The sequence below is a fragment of the Podarcis erhardii genome (genome assembly GCF_964252035.2).
Source record: "Podarcis erhardii genome assembly, chromosome: 9".
NCBI classification, from domain to species: Eukaryota; Metazoa; Chordata; class Lepidosauria; order Squamata; family Lacertidae; genus Podarcis; species Podarcis erhardii.
In genome coordinates this window covers 7,819,569-7,836,323 of record NC_138512.1, presented here as the reverse complement: position 1 = coordinate 7,836,323, position 16,755 = coordinate 7,819,569, and the positions used below count along the sequence as shown (strand labels likewise).

The 16,755-nt window shown below is 43.7% G+C and overlaps 1 protein-coding gene across 1 annotated transcript in view; it reads right to left on the bottom strand.

Moving 5' to 3' along the window:
* Nucleotides 1–14,637, bottom strand: part of IREB2 (iron responsive element binding protein 2) — a 34,867-nt gene extending 20,230 nt beyond the window's left edge. The window contains exons 1-5 of the mRNA XM_081876215.1: nt 14,471–14,637; nt 9,519–9,608; nt 4,336–4,501; nt 2,072–2,209; nt 999–1,214 (exon numbers count right to left, since the gene is read on the bottom strand). Of these exons, the coding sequence (XP_081732341.1) occupies nt 999–1,214; nt 2,072–2,209; nt 4,336–4,501; nt 9,519–9,608; nt 14,471–14,489 (629 nt within the window). The 5' untranslated portion in view covers nt 14,490–14,637. The remainder of the gene's footprint in view (nt 1–998; nt 1,215–2,071; nt 2,210–4,335; nt 4,502–9,518; nt 9,609–14,470) is intronic.
* Between the last annotated feature and the right edge of the window lie 2,118 nt (nt 14,638–16,755).

The window sequence follows — 16,755 nt, the reverse complement described above, 5'->3', positions numbered from 1 at the left end:
TCACAGGATGACCTTAGACCAGTTACAGTCTCTCAGCCTAACCTACCTCACAGGGTTATTGTGAGGGTAAAATGGCAGGGAAGAGAACCACATACATCATCCTAAGCTCCTTGGGGGGAAAGGTGGGCTAAAATGTAATTCATCAAAATTAAAAATAAAATAAGTACCTGCACTTTGGAGCATGTCCAAAGTCTGTTTTGGGGGGTTAATCTGGCTGACCCGCTGGTCAATTTAATCTGCCCCCCCCCCAAAAAAAAGCTCAACAACTTCAATCCTAAAAGCTCAACAACTTTGGTCAGCCCTCACACATGTTCACTTCATCAAATCTGGCCCTCTTTGAAAAAAGTTTGGGCACCCCTGGAATAAACCCAAGAATGTCTGAATATGCGGATGACTTTGTAGCTTGATGGTACACTGTTATGCTGCTGTGAACTACCCTGGGGTCGTTGGATGAAGGGCAGCATGAAAGTGTAATAATTATAAATATAAATAAATAACATTCAGTAGGCTAGTAGACAATGTGGTTGTAGGATTCCACCATCCATGGCACCGTATGAACTGATCTGAGATAAATAAAAAACGATACTTTCCAACTTACAAAGTGAACTAAGAATTTTCTCCACGTAGATGTGTATTGTTTAAAAAGGGAGAAAGATGTATCATGTTTTGTTTTTAAAAAGAAATAAAAAAAGGAAGTGGCCTTTATAATAAAAACATTTTTGCCTTGTCAAGCATTCACTGTGGCAAAAGAAGCAAGACCTGAACTGTTATAGGCAGCCAACCTGCCAGTTTTTGATTGCCAGTACGTTACACCTTAAAGTATGGCAGTGTTTAGTGTTAGATAAATCGGTGCCTGATAGTTAACATGCTATGCTCCATGTTAAACTTGAGGGATGTACTGTTATAGAGGAATTGGAAGCAAGCCCTAGCAATGGCATAGATGCTTATCTGCAGGAAGAAAGCAAACTGAAAAAGGAGAATTGGAGAAAAAAAATTACTCAGGCACTGGTTGAAGATGAAAAGGACACAGCGGAGGCGTGTTCTCAATCTGCACAGAAAGTGGCCCCGAGTTACGACCAGACTCTCCATCACATGGCCCTCTGCAGCTGGACTGGCCCCTGCACGGTAGCTTCCGAGGAGCTTTAAGTGGAGAAAGTTTTGGTGGCGGCCTCTGTGGATCACCACCTCCAGGATTGGGAGTGTTCTGTATTGCACTTTAAAAAGAAACAGAGAAAATAAACCGGCTTTCGTTTATCAAAATCTTTTGAATTACTAAATACAGTGGTGCCTCGCAAGACGAAAATAATCCGTTCCGCGAGTCTCTTTGTCTTGCGGTTTTTTCGTCTTGCGAAGCATCCCTATTAGCGGCTTAGCGGCTTAGCGCTATTAGCGGCTATTAGCAGCTTAGAAAAAGGGGGGGGGAGGGGAAAAACTCGCAAGACTCGCAAGACGTTTTCGTCTTGCGAAGCAAGCCCATAGGGAAATTCGTCTTGTGAAGCGCCTCGGAAAACCCTTTCATCTAGCGGGTTTTTCGTCTTGCGAGGCATTCGTCTTGTGGGGCACCACTGTATAAACTAAATGTAAAATATATACATTAAAAACCCCAAACAAAGCAACACAAGAATAGTGAGACCATGTTTTATCTCTCAAGAGATGAGAGATGCTAATGGTTTGGTAAACTTGAGCAGGCAGGCAATTTCAGCTAGGAGACATCTACCATGCCTCTGTGTCTCGCAGAACTGGCACCTGGGTGGTGCGCTTTAGAGCAGGGGTGGGCAACTATAGCCCTTCATCCAATTTCACGAGGATGAGAAGGAGGGGGGAGTGGAGGGGGGGAAGGGTGGCAGAAAAGAAAGGAAGTGGAAAAGGGGTTGCCCATTCACTTTTGGCTCTGGCTCTGCTTACCTCCGGTATGCAGCCCTCAATACAAGAGAGTCAGTGTGGTGTAGTGGTTAGAGGGGCTTGACTGGGAGCAGAGAGTAGGAATTTCACATACATGAAGCGACCCACATTACACTATAACTGCTACTCAAAAAGTAGAATAAAAACAAAACAGTTGTACAATAAATACCATTTACTGAAGTCAATCTGCAAAGAATGGTCCACAGTGAGATCTGTTGGGCAGGCAGGCTGAACTTTTGTAGGATCCCCTCCAAGATTTTTCACAGCTTCCCTCATAGCAGCAAAATCCACTATTGCAGGAATTCCACTAATGAAAATGAAAATGACCAATGTAAAAAATATTTAGCTGCCATACAGAATAAAGACCCTTTAAAGCCAATGACACGTGCCCCATACTGGTTAACACAGCCTTAGTAGGTCCCACATGATAGCTCAGAAACACTCAGGAAAACTTTTATTTTATGCTACAGAATATCCTTGCACTGAATGGACCAGGTGAGACAATCCTCGAAATACATAGTTTGGAGAAATAGAAACAAACCACAGACTTGCACACTGCATCTTACCCTCTTCACATGCTATTTCAACTCTCAGTTTCCTGTTAGTCATAACATCTGAATCAGCAATTATTGCTTGTGTCTGCTTCAAATCAAAACTGGAAACCCAATCAAACCTCCAGTTCTGGAGCGCATACACAAACAGATGTCATAACTCTGCTTTGCACTAAACAGAAAGTGGAAAGTGATGCTGTGCACAGGACGGAAAATAGAAGTATGTGAGTCTGGTTTGTTTCTACTCCTCTAAATCACTTTGGATGGTTGTTTGGTTGCATGTTAAGGTGCACATCAGAGTCTAATGAGACCTCTGTATCACCTTAATTCTCAGCACTGGCCAGCCAGACGACAATGCTGCCAGCAATTTCAAGACAAAACTGTCAACAAGAGGCAAATCGCCGGCAAATTGCTTGCATCAAACACCATCCTTAATACTGAGCCACTTGCTACATGAACCTAAGTTATCTAAACCTCCTCCTCAAGTCCAGTCTGATTAGGTCTGGGTACACTACAAGGCAATGGGCAAACCTACTCCCTGCATTTAGTACAGTATAAACAGATCGAGTGCATACCATCTTGTTGCTCTGACAGAGCTGAGAACATTGGGTCTACCTCTTGATGGAGTTTATTTTTTTACATGGGATTCTGAACCACACCGAAATCCCTGCTGGTATTGATCCAGCCTTTACCATTAACATGCTCATGCTTGACACAGGCCCACCTATGGACATGTTTTTGAAGACCCAAATTTCTTCCCATGGTTTTCAAGTACTTACAGCAACATACCCAAATTCCTCCTGCTATGTCCATGCTGCTATAAACAATTTGCTAACTAGACATGCAAATGATTAAAAGCACAATTATATGCCAACCGTGTTTTGCATTACACAGAATTCATGTTTGAGACAGAGACCAGATTAAAGGAGTAAGAATTAACTGCTACTGTTTGCTGCTGCACTTTGAATGTTTACATTTAAAAAAAAAATGGTCGCAAGCCACCTTGCTTTAGATTCAAAGTGACCAGGACACAAATCCAACTAACAGGAATAATATTGTCAACACACAACATATAAAATGCTTAGGCAAGGGAGAGTAGCACATCTTTTATATGCAGGAAGTCCCAATTCAATCCTTGGAACCTCAGGGTAAGGCTGGGAAAGACCCTTGTCTGGAAAGTAGCTGTCAGTTCATGTAGACCAAGCATGGGGAACCTCCGTCCCACGGCCTAATGAGACCTAGCCAGAGTCCCAATTTGACCCATGAGGGTTTTTCCCCCATGCCATGCCCTGTGCCAGGTGTAGGGCAGGTAAAGATGTAGCTGCAAAAAGCTCAAAGTGTACTTCTGATCATACCTTAAGGAAGCAGGGCACCTTTTAAAATTTGGAGCCAAATGCAAACCCTATTGGGATCAATTATACTCCAGAGTTCTTGACAGGGAACTCTGAAGTGGAGCCACTGGCTGGATCCTATTCCCCAAGCCTACTGAGCTTGACAGACCAAAGGCTTGACTTGATATAAGGCAGCAGCCCATATTTATGGATGTGGAAGAATGTCCCAATTGTGAAGAAACAGTAAAGTCATTAGTGTGAGATGGGAACTGAAGCAGAGATGTCCAAAAGTCCCTGCAGCATATGTAAGTATCTTGAGACATACACAAAGCAGAGTCGGCAGTGAAATGATACCCCATTATTTCAATCACTTTTCCTAAAGAGACATTTATTATGTAGATCTGTTGCCAGTATAAACCTACATGAATACCTGAACTTCTGCCTCTCTAAACACTGTGTAAGTTCCACCCTGAACATTTAGATAAAGCCTGCAGTGCTTGAAGAATGCATTAGACCCAGCTAAAATATATAATGAGGAAAATGTGTCTTACGTAAAGTCTTGGAGAAGAACTCTGGCAGGACAGAAGGGCACTTCAACATTGTTCTGTTTTTCTTTCCAGTCCAAAATGTTCATAGCATCTTCTTTTTTCACTAGGAAGCCATCACAGTTGCGGACAGCAGCTTCCAACAGTACCCGTATGGAGTAAGGCAGGATATCTGCACAAGGATAAAGTAACTGAACTGGTCAAGTAAATACTTTGGGATGGATTCAACTGTGTATATGCTACTCCCCAAATGTGTTTTTCCCCTCCCTTCTGGGTCTTCACATCTCTAAACTAAGCCTTTAAAATGATGTTGATAGCTTTATCAAAAAAGCACTACAGCTCAGTGCAAACTATTCTTAGTAGGAAAATTAAACAAATCAAAATAGGATACACATTTGCACCAATCCCCCATGTAAGTGAGCTAGAACCCAACAATGCACTTTTATTCTTGATTAACAACAAAAGGCCAATAAACAAAAGGCCAATAAATACTAGGTAACACTGAATTAGTTTTCTTTATTGACAAAGATAAGCCAGCAAATGATGCTTTTTAGTTGTAAGACAGATCTCCTTGATATTGTGCTTCTGGGCTTTTTGCTGTGGCAAGAACACTAACTGACATCTTGAGAAGGCAAAGATTAGTACAGAGACTTGTTCCTCTGACGGATATGGCTAAACCAAGGGACTTGGTCTCACGTGGCCGGTAAAATTTTACTGCTTCAAATCCACGATGTTAAGTCCAGCATGTGGCAATAAAAAGATTTCATAAAAGTATTAAAGTCTGGGCAGGGTGGGGAGAGAGAAAAAAATGATAATGAGACTAAGAAGGGCTTGGATTAAAAATCTAGGCAGATTAAAAGCAATGGGGGAAATGTTAAGATATTTCCCTTAGAGTGACCGATATTTTAGATGCCGCTGCAGCACAGCTATGTCTATTTTCCACCTTCAGGGAATACTTCATGCACTGACTTGCCTGCTGGAATCCTGGTGCACTTGCTCATGAACTCTTTCACACAGCAGAAGTCAGGTGGTAAAGCACACACTTTGTACTCAAGAGGTTCAATCCCTGGCATTCCTACACATCTTCTGCCAGTCAGTGAAGACAATACTAGCTAGATGGCCCAATCATTTGATGCTGTATAAGGCAGCTTCCTGGGTCTTTACAATTCTGGGGCATGTTCTAACACGCATGTGTTCACAAAGGGCATTTGTGAGGCTTTTACAGCAACCACCTCAGGAGATAGTGGTTACTCCATTTAAAAATAATTCACAATGTAAAGCTGCAATAAAGTAGACTGACACAGCACTAACTAGCAAGTTTAACAGGTCTGCATACTATTTTTTCAGCTCCAGAGAGCACAAAGTGCTGCTGCAGGGCTCACTAGCTTCATTCAAATTAATTGGGCTTTACAAGGCAGACAGCATGATTTCACTCTCATTAGGTGATTCATCCAAAGGCTAACCATGAATTGGCAAATATGTTTTAGATTCAAACTGCCAAAGAACCTAACATAAATTTTGTCCTTTTTGCAATTTCCTCCATTTAATTAAGAACATGGACTTTATGCAATACTTTTTTAACTGAATCCCAAAGACTTTAATAATTATTTTCAACCTGATCAGCATCTACATAGTTTGCCCACAAGCAACACTCAACTTTCAAAATTTATATCGCACAACCTCTGAATGCATCGGAACAAAAGGAGTCAAATGCAAGATTTGGCATTGATGTTTTATTGTGTTTTTAATATTCTGTTGGGAGCCGCCCACAGTAGCTGGGGAAACCCAGCCAGATGGGCGGGATATAAATAAATTATTATTATTATTATTATTATTATTATTATTATTATTATTATTATTATTATTGAAGGCATGTGATGCAACAACCTGACTGAAGCAAAACAGGCCTGGTCCATGCCTGGCAGGCAACTGGTTGGAAACCCTATGCACATGTAATGAGTTCCATAACGGAAGGCAGGATAAACATGAAAAACAAGTAATTTGAGCAATTAATACATTTTTTACATTAATTACCAAAGAGAAAGCAGATAGAGAAGTCCCCCTCCCTTATAATACTAAAACCAGAGGTCATCCAATGAAGCTAAATGGTGGGCAGGGGTGCCAACTTGAATAAAATATTGGAGGGGGGGGGTTTCCAGGTAAGTTCCACCCCACATCGGCCCCTAGGAGTCTGTTCCTATGATGGTGGGACATTCAGGACAGAAAAAAATGTGAAGAACTTCACACAGTACATAGTAAAATGGAATTCACTGCCACGTAATGTAGTGATGGGCACCAAGCAGGAAACAGCCAACCTCAGTACATCAGGTGCTAGAGAACATAAGTAAGGAGAGTACTGTTGAGCTCATATATTGAGCTCATGTAAAAAAATTGGTCAGAATCCTGAACATGGCCTCTTTTGATTGCTCTTACAAGTTACCTTGCTCAATAATCAGGGTTCTCATGTGCCTTGAGCAGCAGCAACCAGCAACAATCAACACTCAAGGACAGCATCTTGGTGTCTGGTAGACTAGCCAGACTGCAACCTAATTGCCTGTTTTGACACATAACAGGGAACCTCCTGAAAGGTGACAGCAGGCGTTTGGCCAGTTGCTTAGAAACCCAGTGCTGGGCTGCTGGGTCTCTGTCACCTAGTTTCAGTTTGGCTCTTGCACTGTTCCATGTCTTGCCTAACTTCCCTGTCTCTTTTCCCTGCAGCTGTTCATGTGAAAGGGGCGGGGGGGAACATTGGAGACAAACCCTCCCCTGGGCACCTTGCTTATTCCTAACCCTACTTTTATCAAGGGTCTGAATTCCTGGTGATGGACTATGCTCTCTTGATCCTGGTTGTCTTCTGGTAGCCAATACTGACCTAGAAGAGCCCATGGTAAGACAGCGTGGTATGTTCATAAATCTGCTTTTCAAAGGCTATAAACAGCAGAAACTGTTTGCGTCCATGTTTTACACAAGATAACAGTTGCAGGCTAGTGACAGCCAGGCTGAACAAAGTGATAAAACTCTGGGCATACATATTCTGCAGTAAATGCCAATGAACTCAGCAAGACTTTCTTCTGAGTAAACATACATAGGATGGCTCTATAAAACTAAGGCAATTTTAGAGCTCTGCAAAGGTATATCAAATAAAGCACTGCACTGTTTAATATTTGTTTAAAGTAAATAAGAGATACTAGAGGCCTAGTAAGAAGAGTGGTTAAAAGTATTTTTTTATAAATATTTCGTATTTATTTCTTTATTAAATTTCTATACAGTGGAATCTCGGGTTGCAAATGTAATCCGTTTGGGAGGCACATTCGCAACCCGCAAAGCACGATTTAGTGCTTCTGTGTGAGCGCCGAAACCTGGAAGTAACCTGTTCCAGTACTTCTGGGTTCGGCACGGTGCTCAACCCGAAAACACGTAACCTGAAGCGTCTGTAACCCGAGGTACCACTGTACTGCCCTTCACCTGAGGATCACAAGGTGGTTTACAGTATAAAAACTGCTTCAGTAATATGTCTATCTGATCCACCTTGGCTCATAGGTTTTGTTTCTTACTATGTTATGTAACAAATAAAACCTATGAACCAAGCAGTGGTGTGTAGTCAGTGGACTAGGCTAGTCCCCTAAATGTTCCCAGTAAATTGGAGTATTACAGTACTGTACAGTATTAAAGCCTGGCGCCTCCTTCCCGAAGCCCGGGAAGCTTCTGCCTGGCTTACGGAGGGAGGTGCGATGCTCACACGTGTGACAACCTGCTCCAAATCACCCTTGCAAGCTGGCACCTCTGGCCTTAACTGTTCCCCTAGGAAAAATTTCACTGCACACCACTGGAACCGAGGCGGATCAAATAATACATATTACTGAAGCACTTCAGGTGAAACACTTTTGTTTTGTAAACTTCACCTTAACTCTGCTTGAGTTATGTGTCCCAACTGTAGTTACCATGGAAGCTATGACATCCATCTAGAATTTTAGCAATATGCAATAAGGTAACTAACTGTGGAACCCGATGTATGTTTACTCAGGAGTCCCAATATGTTTCATGGGACTTACTTCCTATTAAGTTTGTTTAGGATTACAGCCAGATTCTGCTCAATTGTTCTTGTTTCAGAAAATGACAGTTAAAGTAAAGGATTTGAGCTATTACCCAGTGAGTGCTAATTTTAATAAAATTTTGCAAAAATGAATGGGACGGGGGGCTTGGGAGTCATGGCTATTGGCCTTGTACATGCCAGCAGCCCATCAATGGAAACCAAACAATGCATACAAAAAAATGTTGCTTTCCCCCACCCCCCTTGCAGGAAAGTTAACTATCTTCATGCCATAACTAAGTTGTACTGTAACAGAGCTGTGAGGAACTTCAAAGAGATTGCTCTGATTTATGTGATTGTCAACTAACTCAGTGATAGCTCTTGTCAATTAAGGCTGAAATCCAATAATGAGTTAGATGAGTTTTAACACTTTGAAATCAGTGGACATAAGAATTCTGAACTCTACATAGTATTGAGCTTCATGTTATACAGTGGTGCCTCGCAAGACGAAAATAATCCGTTCCACGAGTGTCTTCGTCTAGCGGTTTTTTCGTCTTGCGAAGCATCCCTATTAGCAGATTAGCGGCTATTAGCGGCTTAGAAAAAGGGGGGAAAAGGGAAAAAAACTCGCAAGACTTGTTTTCGTCTTGCGAAGCAAGCCCATAGGGAAATTCATCTTGCGAAGCGCCTCGAAAAACGGAAAACCCTTTCGTCTAGCGGGTTTTTCGTCTTGCGAGGCATTCGTCTTGCGGGGCACCACTGTACTGGATAACAGAATTTGGCCTTGTCTCAGTTTGTTAGAAGCGTAAAACATGGAAATAAATTCCTGAAAACAGCCAGTCTAGATTACAAATATGTGGAGCAAGGCCCAATTCTAACCCCACAAGGGAGTAAACTCCATTGGATTCAATACTGCTTGCTTCTAAGCAGTCAGGTTTAGGACTGTGCTATTTATGCAGTAGATGTAATCATCTCCATGGCAGTGCGATCAGCATGTAATAGTGTCTTATATCAAGCCATATATTTCAAACAGTTCTGAAGAAAACCAGAAGTGCATACCAACCTATAGAAAATCAGCATTTAAATCTTATGTAATACAATATTGCAGGTATCACATTATTAAGGAAGCTATATTAACAAAAAGACAATTAAGTGTTACCGTATTTGGTGCCTCCCAGTTTAGCAACATTGTAGAACTTCTTGTCTGTTCTGTCATTCAGTGGTTCAATTAAGTGCTGGAAAAGGCGCTCTGAAAGACAAGTCATACTGATGATTAATATAATATGTTGTTATAATATATATAACTGATAATAGCACAGATATGGAACAGCAGAAGCGAAGTAACTATTGACAATGACTTCTTGCCAAAAGAAGACAGGTATATATGATAAAAAACTACAGCTATAATTCTATTCACATTTACTCCTAGGTAAGCACAATTGATCTAGACTGCACAGGAATGCATATTAACCAGCAGTGTTAGAAACTCACATATATAAGCTAGGTGCTAAATGGTTCCTTAAGCCAACGTTACAGTCACCAAAACGGAATGTCTAGTTGCCATTTTTGGGTAAGATGGCTCTAAAGTCTTATTTTTCAAATGACTGAATGGCTGTGACTGATTCTCTGTTAAACATCTATATAGTTCAGATGACAACCCTGAGCTAGGTAAAGAACTTTGAGAACTTAAAGAAGTCACTTTATCCAGGGACAGTCCATATATTGGCCTATTCCTACCTCTTTTTCTTATTCATAACGTAATAATATTCTTCACAACTGTGAGCAGGGCAGTGGGGTGGGGTAAGTGAAGACAAGCGACAACCATTTCACTACTCCTGCACAGAAAAAGCATTTTGGTTCCTGAAATTCATTCTGATTGTACAGAAAAAATAGAACTGATAGAATTCTACAGGGTGTGGTATCGGTGTGTGAAAACATTCAAGATCCAATGATCCCCAGGCATGCACCTCTAGATGGTGGAGATGTCAGGTGCCATCCTGGTGCCCAGGCATCTTCACTTGGTTGCAAGTGGCCGACAGCCACGTGCGAAATTGCCCTGGCTAATTTCACACACTGTTAACCAGGTAACAAAAATAGGATGAAAACTTTAAGGGTGGAGTTCTAAGTGAGAAAACATGCGTACAGTACAATTTGTCGGGCACATAAATCTGCAAACTGATTGGAATAATGCATGAGAAATGCTTTTCCTACTTAAGTATTTATACTGCATTTCCTCCCCAAAAATTGTTGGTAAGCTCCATTAATTTCAAGGGCCTGGTTTACACACAATACATTATGTGCACAAGCCTCAGGACCCATGCACTCCTCCAGTGTGGTCACTCCTCAGTGTGGTCAACTGTAGTTGTATTCAAAACTGGAAAAGCTGTATTTAGTATTAACTATAGTTTAGGGAAACAAGTTAACTTTTAAAATGTGCTCTGTTTCTACCCCATCCCGCCATTAGCAGTAACCACTGTTAGCTGACTATTACTGACCACTCTTCTTCTCAGTTTGGATGAAATGAGGAACCATTCTGTTCACTGCAAATAACTTGTGCTCATTCCCATAGCAATGAACTGTGGTTTTGTACTATGTTTGAATGCATTCTCAACATGCAAGCTTAGGAGTGCAGCTTTAAACATCAAAAATGTTTTTACATCTTCTATTCAAATAATTTACTCAAGTTGTACTGATTACAATTCTAAAGAACAAACAGAACAATTTAGAGTGGCTTTGCACAATTTACTGCCACTAATCTTTAGATAGTGTGTAATAGATTAAATGTATTCTGTCTTCCAATCCTCTCTCAACCCTCCATTCTAATTATTCTATAGCTACATTTGGAAGCAGCAACATCTGGATGAATAAAAAAGCTCCACTGTGATTTAACTGAGGGGATTTCCCCCTGAAACAGGAATACAGTATTACTCAATCAGTCACAATTCAAAGGTCAGCATGCTTAGGCTGCACTCCTAAATACAATGCACCTACAAGTAAGACCCACTGAACACAGTGAGATTTACTTCTATAAAAACATACAGGAATTGTGCTCTATTTAAGCCCTTTGGTTTGGGTGGGTTAAACACCAATAGCAATGTACTTTATTGCTACTCTTCCACTTTACAGTCCCCCGATTGTTTAAATACCAGAATCAGTTTCAAAGAGGCTAAAAAGCTTTATACTGTACTACTGGGGACTAAATTAAGAGTTTGCAGAACTAGAGGTTATGACTACGTGATTTTTTATTACATAACAAATATTTTGATTATAGCTTTAAGTGGTGTTTACATGCTTCATAATGGGCATATATATTTAAATTTCTTTACAAAAGTAAAAAAATTCCTTCCAGTAGCACCTTAAAGACCAACTGAGTTAGTTCTAGGTATGAGCTTTCGTGTGCATGCACACTTCTTCAGATACACAGAAGTGTGCATGCACACGAAAGCTCATACCTAGAACTAACTCAGTTGGTCTTTAAGGTGCTACTGGAAGGAATTTTTTTATTTTGTTTTGACCATGACAGACCAACACGGCTACCTATCTGTAACTTTACAAAAGTAGCCATACAAGTCTGATCATACCTATATAAAATATTGTTCCCATTAACATGCTTCATCATATTTGAGTAGCCTCAAGCAATTTTTGGGGGAAAATGCAAGGGTTAAGGCACAAGGTATACCTTCTTTTTAAAAAGTTATTTGAAGAAACAAACAAAATATCTTTCTCTTTGAAGGTTTGAGCTGCATAGATTCCTCACACTAGTAAATTGGGACATTCTGAAAAATGCAAGAGGGTTGTGTCCCTATCTACTAGCATTGCTACTATTCATAATTGGCCTAACAGTTTTCAAGCTTTAGTAACCCAAGCCCTTAAAAAAAAAAAATCACCATTCCTCATAGTATGCTGACATGCACTGAATCCAAGGGGAAAGTTCCTGGCCATTTTGCAAGCTGGACTCATTGTCTGGCGAGGCCATTTTGCTGGTGGAGGCTTTTGCTCTTAACATGAAATACTTTTCAGTAAACAGAATCATTCCCCAACTCGATATTTACATCACTTGCATTTTCTATGCTGTTTGAGCATGCCCATCTCCTGCCATCAGCTGACAGCTTTTGCTGGGGGGACACAGGAATGCAAATATGCAGGGAAAATTAAAAGAAGCAGGAGCAACACAGCACAGACCAGCTCCTAAATTTCCCTTTTACATACTGATCTGCACCTGTCAAGCCATAATAATAATAATAATTTAAAATAACCAGGCTCTTCTGGCTGAGCAGCAAGGAGTGCAAAAAAAATATATATAGAAAAAAATTAAACACAACATAGAGAGCATGAAAACTGTTACATGAGGCACAGAGGACTATTTGGTTTCATTTTCTCAAAGGCATAACACAAAAATCCTATCACGTTTATACCAAATAATAATGGCCTACTTTCTCACTTGAAAGAGGATGCATCTCAAACCTGTGTCAGGGCTGTGTGTGTGTATGCGCGCAGACTGACATTAAAAAATATATGAAGCAGCGTTCAGTGAACTCCCTGCGCACAGATAACTAGTGTGTCACAGCTAAGACAAGTTTCTGGACACACTAGCTTTCTTGAAAAACAACTCCCTACACACAGAAAACCAGGAGTGCGACATGGCAGCCCCCCCCCCACCCCCCTTACAGCACACATGCACAAATGGAAAAGTAGTTTATATAGTGTACACAAAGCCAGAGGACCAGAGGGCGTGCCTTTCTCTCCAAAACGCTAGCCTTCGGTGAATAGAAGATATTTTGTTTTTAAGTAGGGCGGAATGTTCACTGAGGGAACAACCCCGCCCCCCCCCCCGCAATCCCTGCCACAAACACCGTCCCCCCCCCCAACCTGAATAGGCAGAGTCATAACAAAACAAATTCCTTCCAGTAGCACCTTAAAGACCAACTAAGTCAGTTCTTGGTATGAGCTTTCGTGTGCATGCACACTTCTTCAGATACACTGAAACAGAAGTTTCCAGACCCTTCTATATAGTGAGAAGGTGGGGAGGGGTATTACTCAGAAGGGTGGTGGGAATGGGTGATTGGCAGATAGCTGTGATGAGCCTGTTGACGACTCTTAACGACTGCAATAGGTCTTACAGGAAAAAGCAAGGGGTGAAAAGGTGAAAAATGGCTTTGTCATGTATAATGAGATAAGAATCCAAGGTCTTTGTTCAGACCAGGTTTCTCCATGGTTTGTGTTGTGTTCATCCCTAATTCCAGAATTATCCTGTTTATGTTGTCAGTGTGAAAAAAGCGTTTTCTTTGCAGTTCAAGAAACACAATTGAGTTGTTCTGGTACCAGAGTAAGATAATGGCATTATATGAACTTGTAACCAGGTTGAAATGTGCTCAGGGTAATGTTGCCATATGTGGAATTTCATTTCTTTCATTAAATCAGGTACAGTACAAATGTAACTTGCCTTTCATCTATAAGATACCAGAGCTGAGTAAAATGCACAAAACCAACCCTATATTGGTCTGGAAACTTCTGTTTCAGTGTATCTGAAGAAGTGTGCATGCACACGAAAGCTCATACCAAGAACTGACTTAGTTGGTCTTTAAGGTGCTACTGGAAGGAATTTGTTTTGTTTTAACTATGGCAGACCAACACGGCTACCTATCTGTAGGCAGAGTCATGACGGAGATGAACCTCCCCCACCCCACGAAAACAAGGCCTCCTCTCCTATTCCCCCAAATCAAGCGCCCAGAGGCGCAGTAAAAAAAAATTTAACCCCACCCTTTGACTCCCCCCCCCCCCGCCCGCCGCAAGCTGAAGTGGCCCAGCCCTGACAGAGGTCAGCAGCCCCGCCCCCGCCTCCTCTACACCGGGCTGGGGAGAGAAGATGGCCGACAGACCCCGGCCCCTCAGAAGACGGGGGGCTGGCGGGGGGGGGGAGAGGCAAGCACAAAGGAAAAGGGGCAGAAAAGACCGGGGAGGGGGGGCTCTGAGGTGAAATGAGGCGGCGACGGGAGGCCTGAGGGGGGGGGGGACGGCAGAAGGAAGGCGCTTGAGGAGGGCCGAGGGGGCGCGGGGGCCCGGGGCCCTTCCCTCCGCCCTCCCTCCCGCCCGCCTCCCCTTCACACTGACCTGGCCCGGCCGGCTCCATGTCACTCCCTCCCGAGAAAGGCGGCGGCGGCGGCGAGGGAGGGAGGGGGGGGCGCGAGGGGCCAAGTGCCCAGGAGGGGCGGAGTCTTCCCTCAAACGCCGCGAGAGGTTGAGCGCGGCGAGGAGATCACAGGCTCGCCTCGGCCCCGCCCACTCGTCGCGGTTTTTGTGTGTGTGTGTGTGTGTGTGTGTGTGTGTGAATGGGGGGAGGGGGCTCTCGCGAGAGCTCGGCCGCCGGCAAGAAAGGAAAGCGGCCGGCAATCTCGCGAGGCTCTACTGCGGGGAAGGAATAGCGGCGCTGGCCAGCGGGCCGGCCGCAGCTCTCGCGACACTTGAGCCCCGCCGTGTTTGTCGAAGGAGGGCCAAGGGGGGGGGGTCGCGTGTGCTGCTGCCGCTGGGGGCGGCGCTGGCTGGGCCCAGGCGGCGGGAGGAGCGAGGCTTCCCTACCAGGGGCCGGGGGGGGGGTCGCCGGGGCTGGGGGACGTTCTTGCTGCCCCCCCCTCCGGAGGCAGCCCCTGGTCGGAAGGGGGCAGGGCTGGCTTGGGGCTGGGCTTCTTCCCTTGGTCCTGGCGAAAGTGGCTGCTGCTGGGGAGCCCACAAAAGGAGAGTCCCCAGGCCTATGATTTGCACAGGCTCATCCACAGGTGTTCCCTCGCCTAGGCTTTACACCTACGTAGAAATGAAGTCACATTCTCGGAGGGAAAGGATGCCCAGGGTCCATAGCTCAAGACAGAGAAACCAGCAGGAGAACACTTCAATCTCCCAGGACATTCTATACAAGATCTCAAAGTAGCTGTTCTATTACAAAGGAATTTCAGAAATAGACTGGAAAGAGAAGCTGCTGAATTGCAACTTATTACCAAACTTAAAACCATGGAGAGACCTGGTCTGAACAAAGACATTGGATTCTTATCTCATTATACATGACAAAGCCATTTTTCACCTTCTCACCCCTTGCGTTTTCCTGTAAGACCTATTGCAGTCGTTAAGAGTCGTCAATAGGCTCATCACAGCTATCTGCCAATCACCCATTCCCACCACCCTTCTGAGCAATACCCCTCCCCACTATTTAGAAGGGTCTGGTGACTTCTGTTTCAGTGTATCTGAAGAAGTGTGCATGCACACGAAAGCTCATACCTAGAACTAACTTAGTTGGTCTTTAAGGTGCTACTGGAAGGAATTTTTTGTTTTGACTATGGCAGACCAACACGGCTACCTATCTGTAACAGGGTCCATAGCTGTCAACTTTCAGACTTGAAAAGAAGGGATCAGCAGCCTCACCTGTCCTGGGGACAGTCTACGGGTTAACAGTCCGGGATAGCAGCGGGAAACGGCGCTGGAATAAGGCAATTTCCCGCAAAAAAAGGGAAGGTTGACAGCTATGCCAGGGTTCCGATTCACCGAGAATTAACAGGGCGCCTGCTTTCTCTGAAGCTAGCTCAAGGCTGAATTTTCCCTGCACGTACCTTGACATGCAGTCTTGAGTTAGCAGAGTCTCCTAACTCCTTTCTCTTGCACTCTCTTTTTTCATCTCTTCCTAATAAAGGCTATCAAAGCATATGGTATAATTCCCACCAACTCCCCTCGCTGAAGACTTCACAGGTTGCGCCGTGAGCATAGGACGCGGACAGGGAGCAGAGAGAAAGAGGGATCCACAAGCAGACATCATGCATGCTCGGACCATTAAGGCAGTGTTTCCCAACCTTGGGCTTCCAGCTGTTTTTCGGACTACAATTCCCATCATCCCTGACCACTGGTCTTGCTAGCTAGGGATGATGGGAGTTGTAGTCCAAAAACAGCTGGAGGCCCAAGGTTGGGAAACACTGCATTAAGGCACTTGCTGATGTCTCACTGCCCTGTGGCATTGGTTTGAATGGGCAGCAAGTGGGTGTCAGGCGGAGCAGCGGCCAGGTGCTGAAGGGCTGAGCTGGGTGTGGCAGCCACATGGATCTCAGAAGCTCACCTGCTGCCCTTGGGTGTGGTAGAGGCGATTGCTCCCTTTGCACTAGTCAGATTTAGCTGCCAGGCTGGTTGGGTTCCTGCCCCTTCCATGTGCCTTATTCATTCATGAGATTGGGTGGGGAGCTGAATGTGGCTCATTGGGCCCCCTTTTTTGGCCCACTGGATCCTCTTCAGGCTACCCTCCTCACTGGTCCTGCTTCATGCTCTCCTTCAGTGCTCCTCAGGAGAGATGTGCCCTTGAACTTCGATGATGCCTCTTGCATCACTGGGCAGAGAGGGGTGTGTGAGTCTGTATGGAAAATACC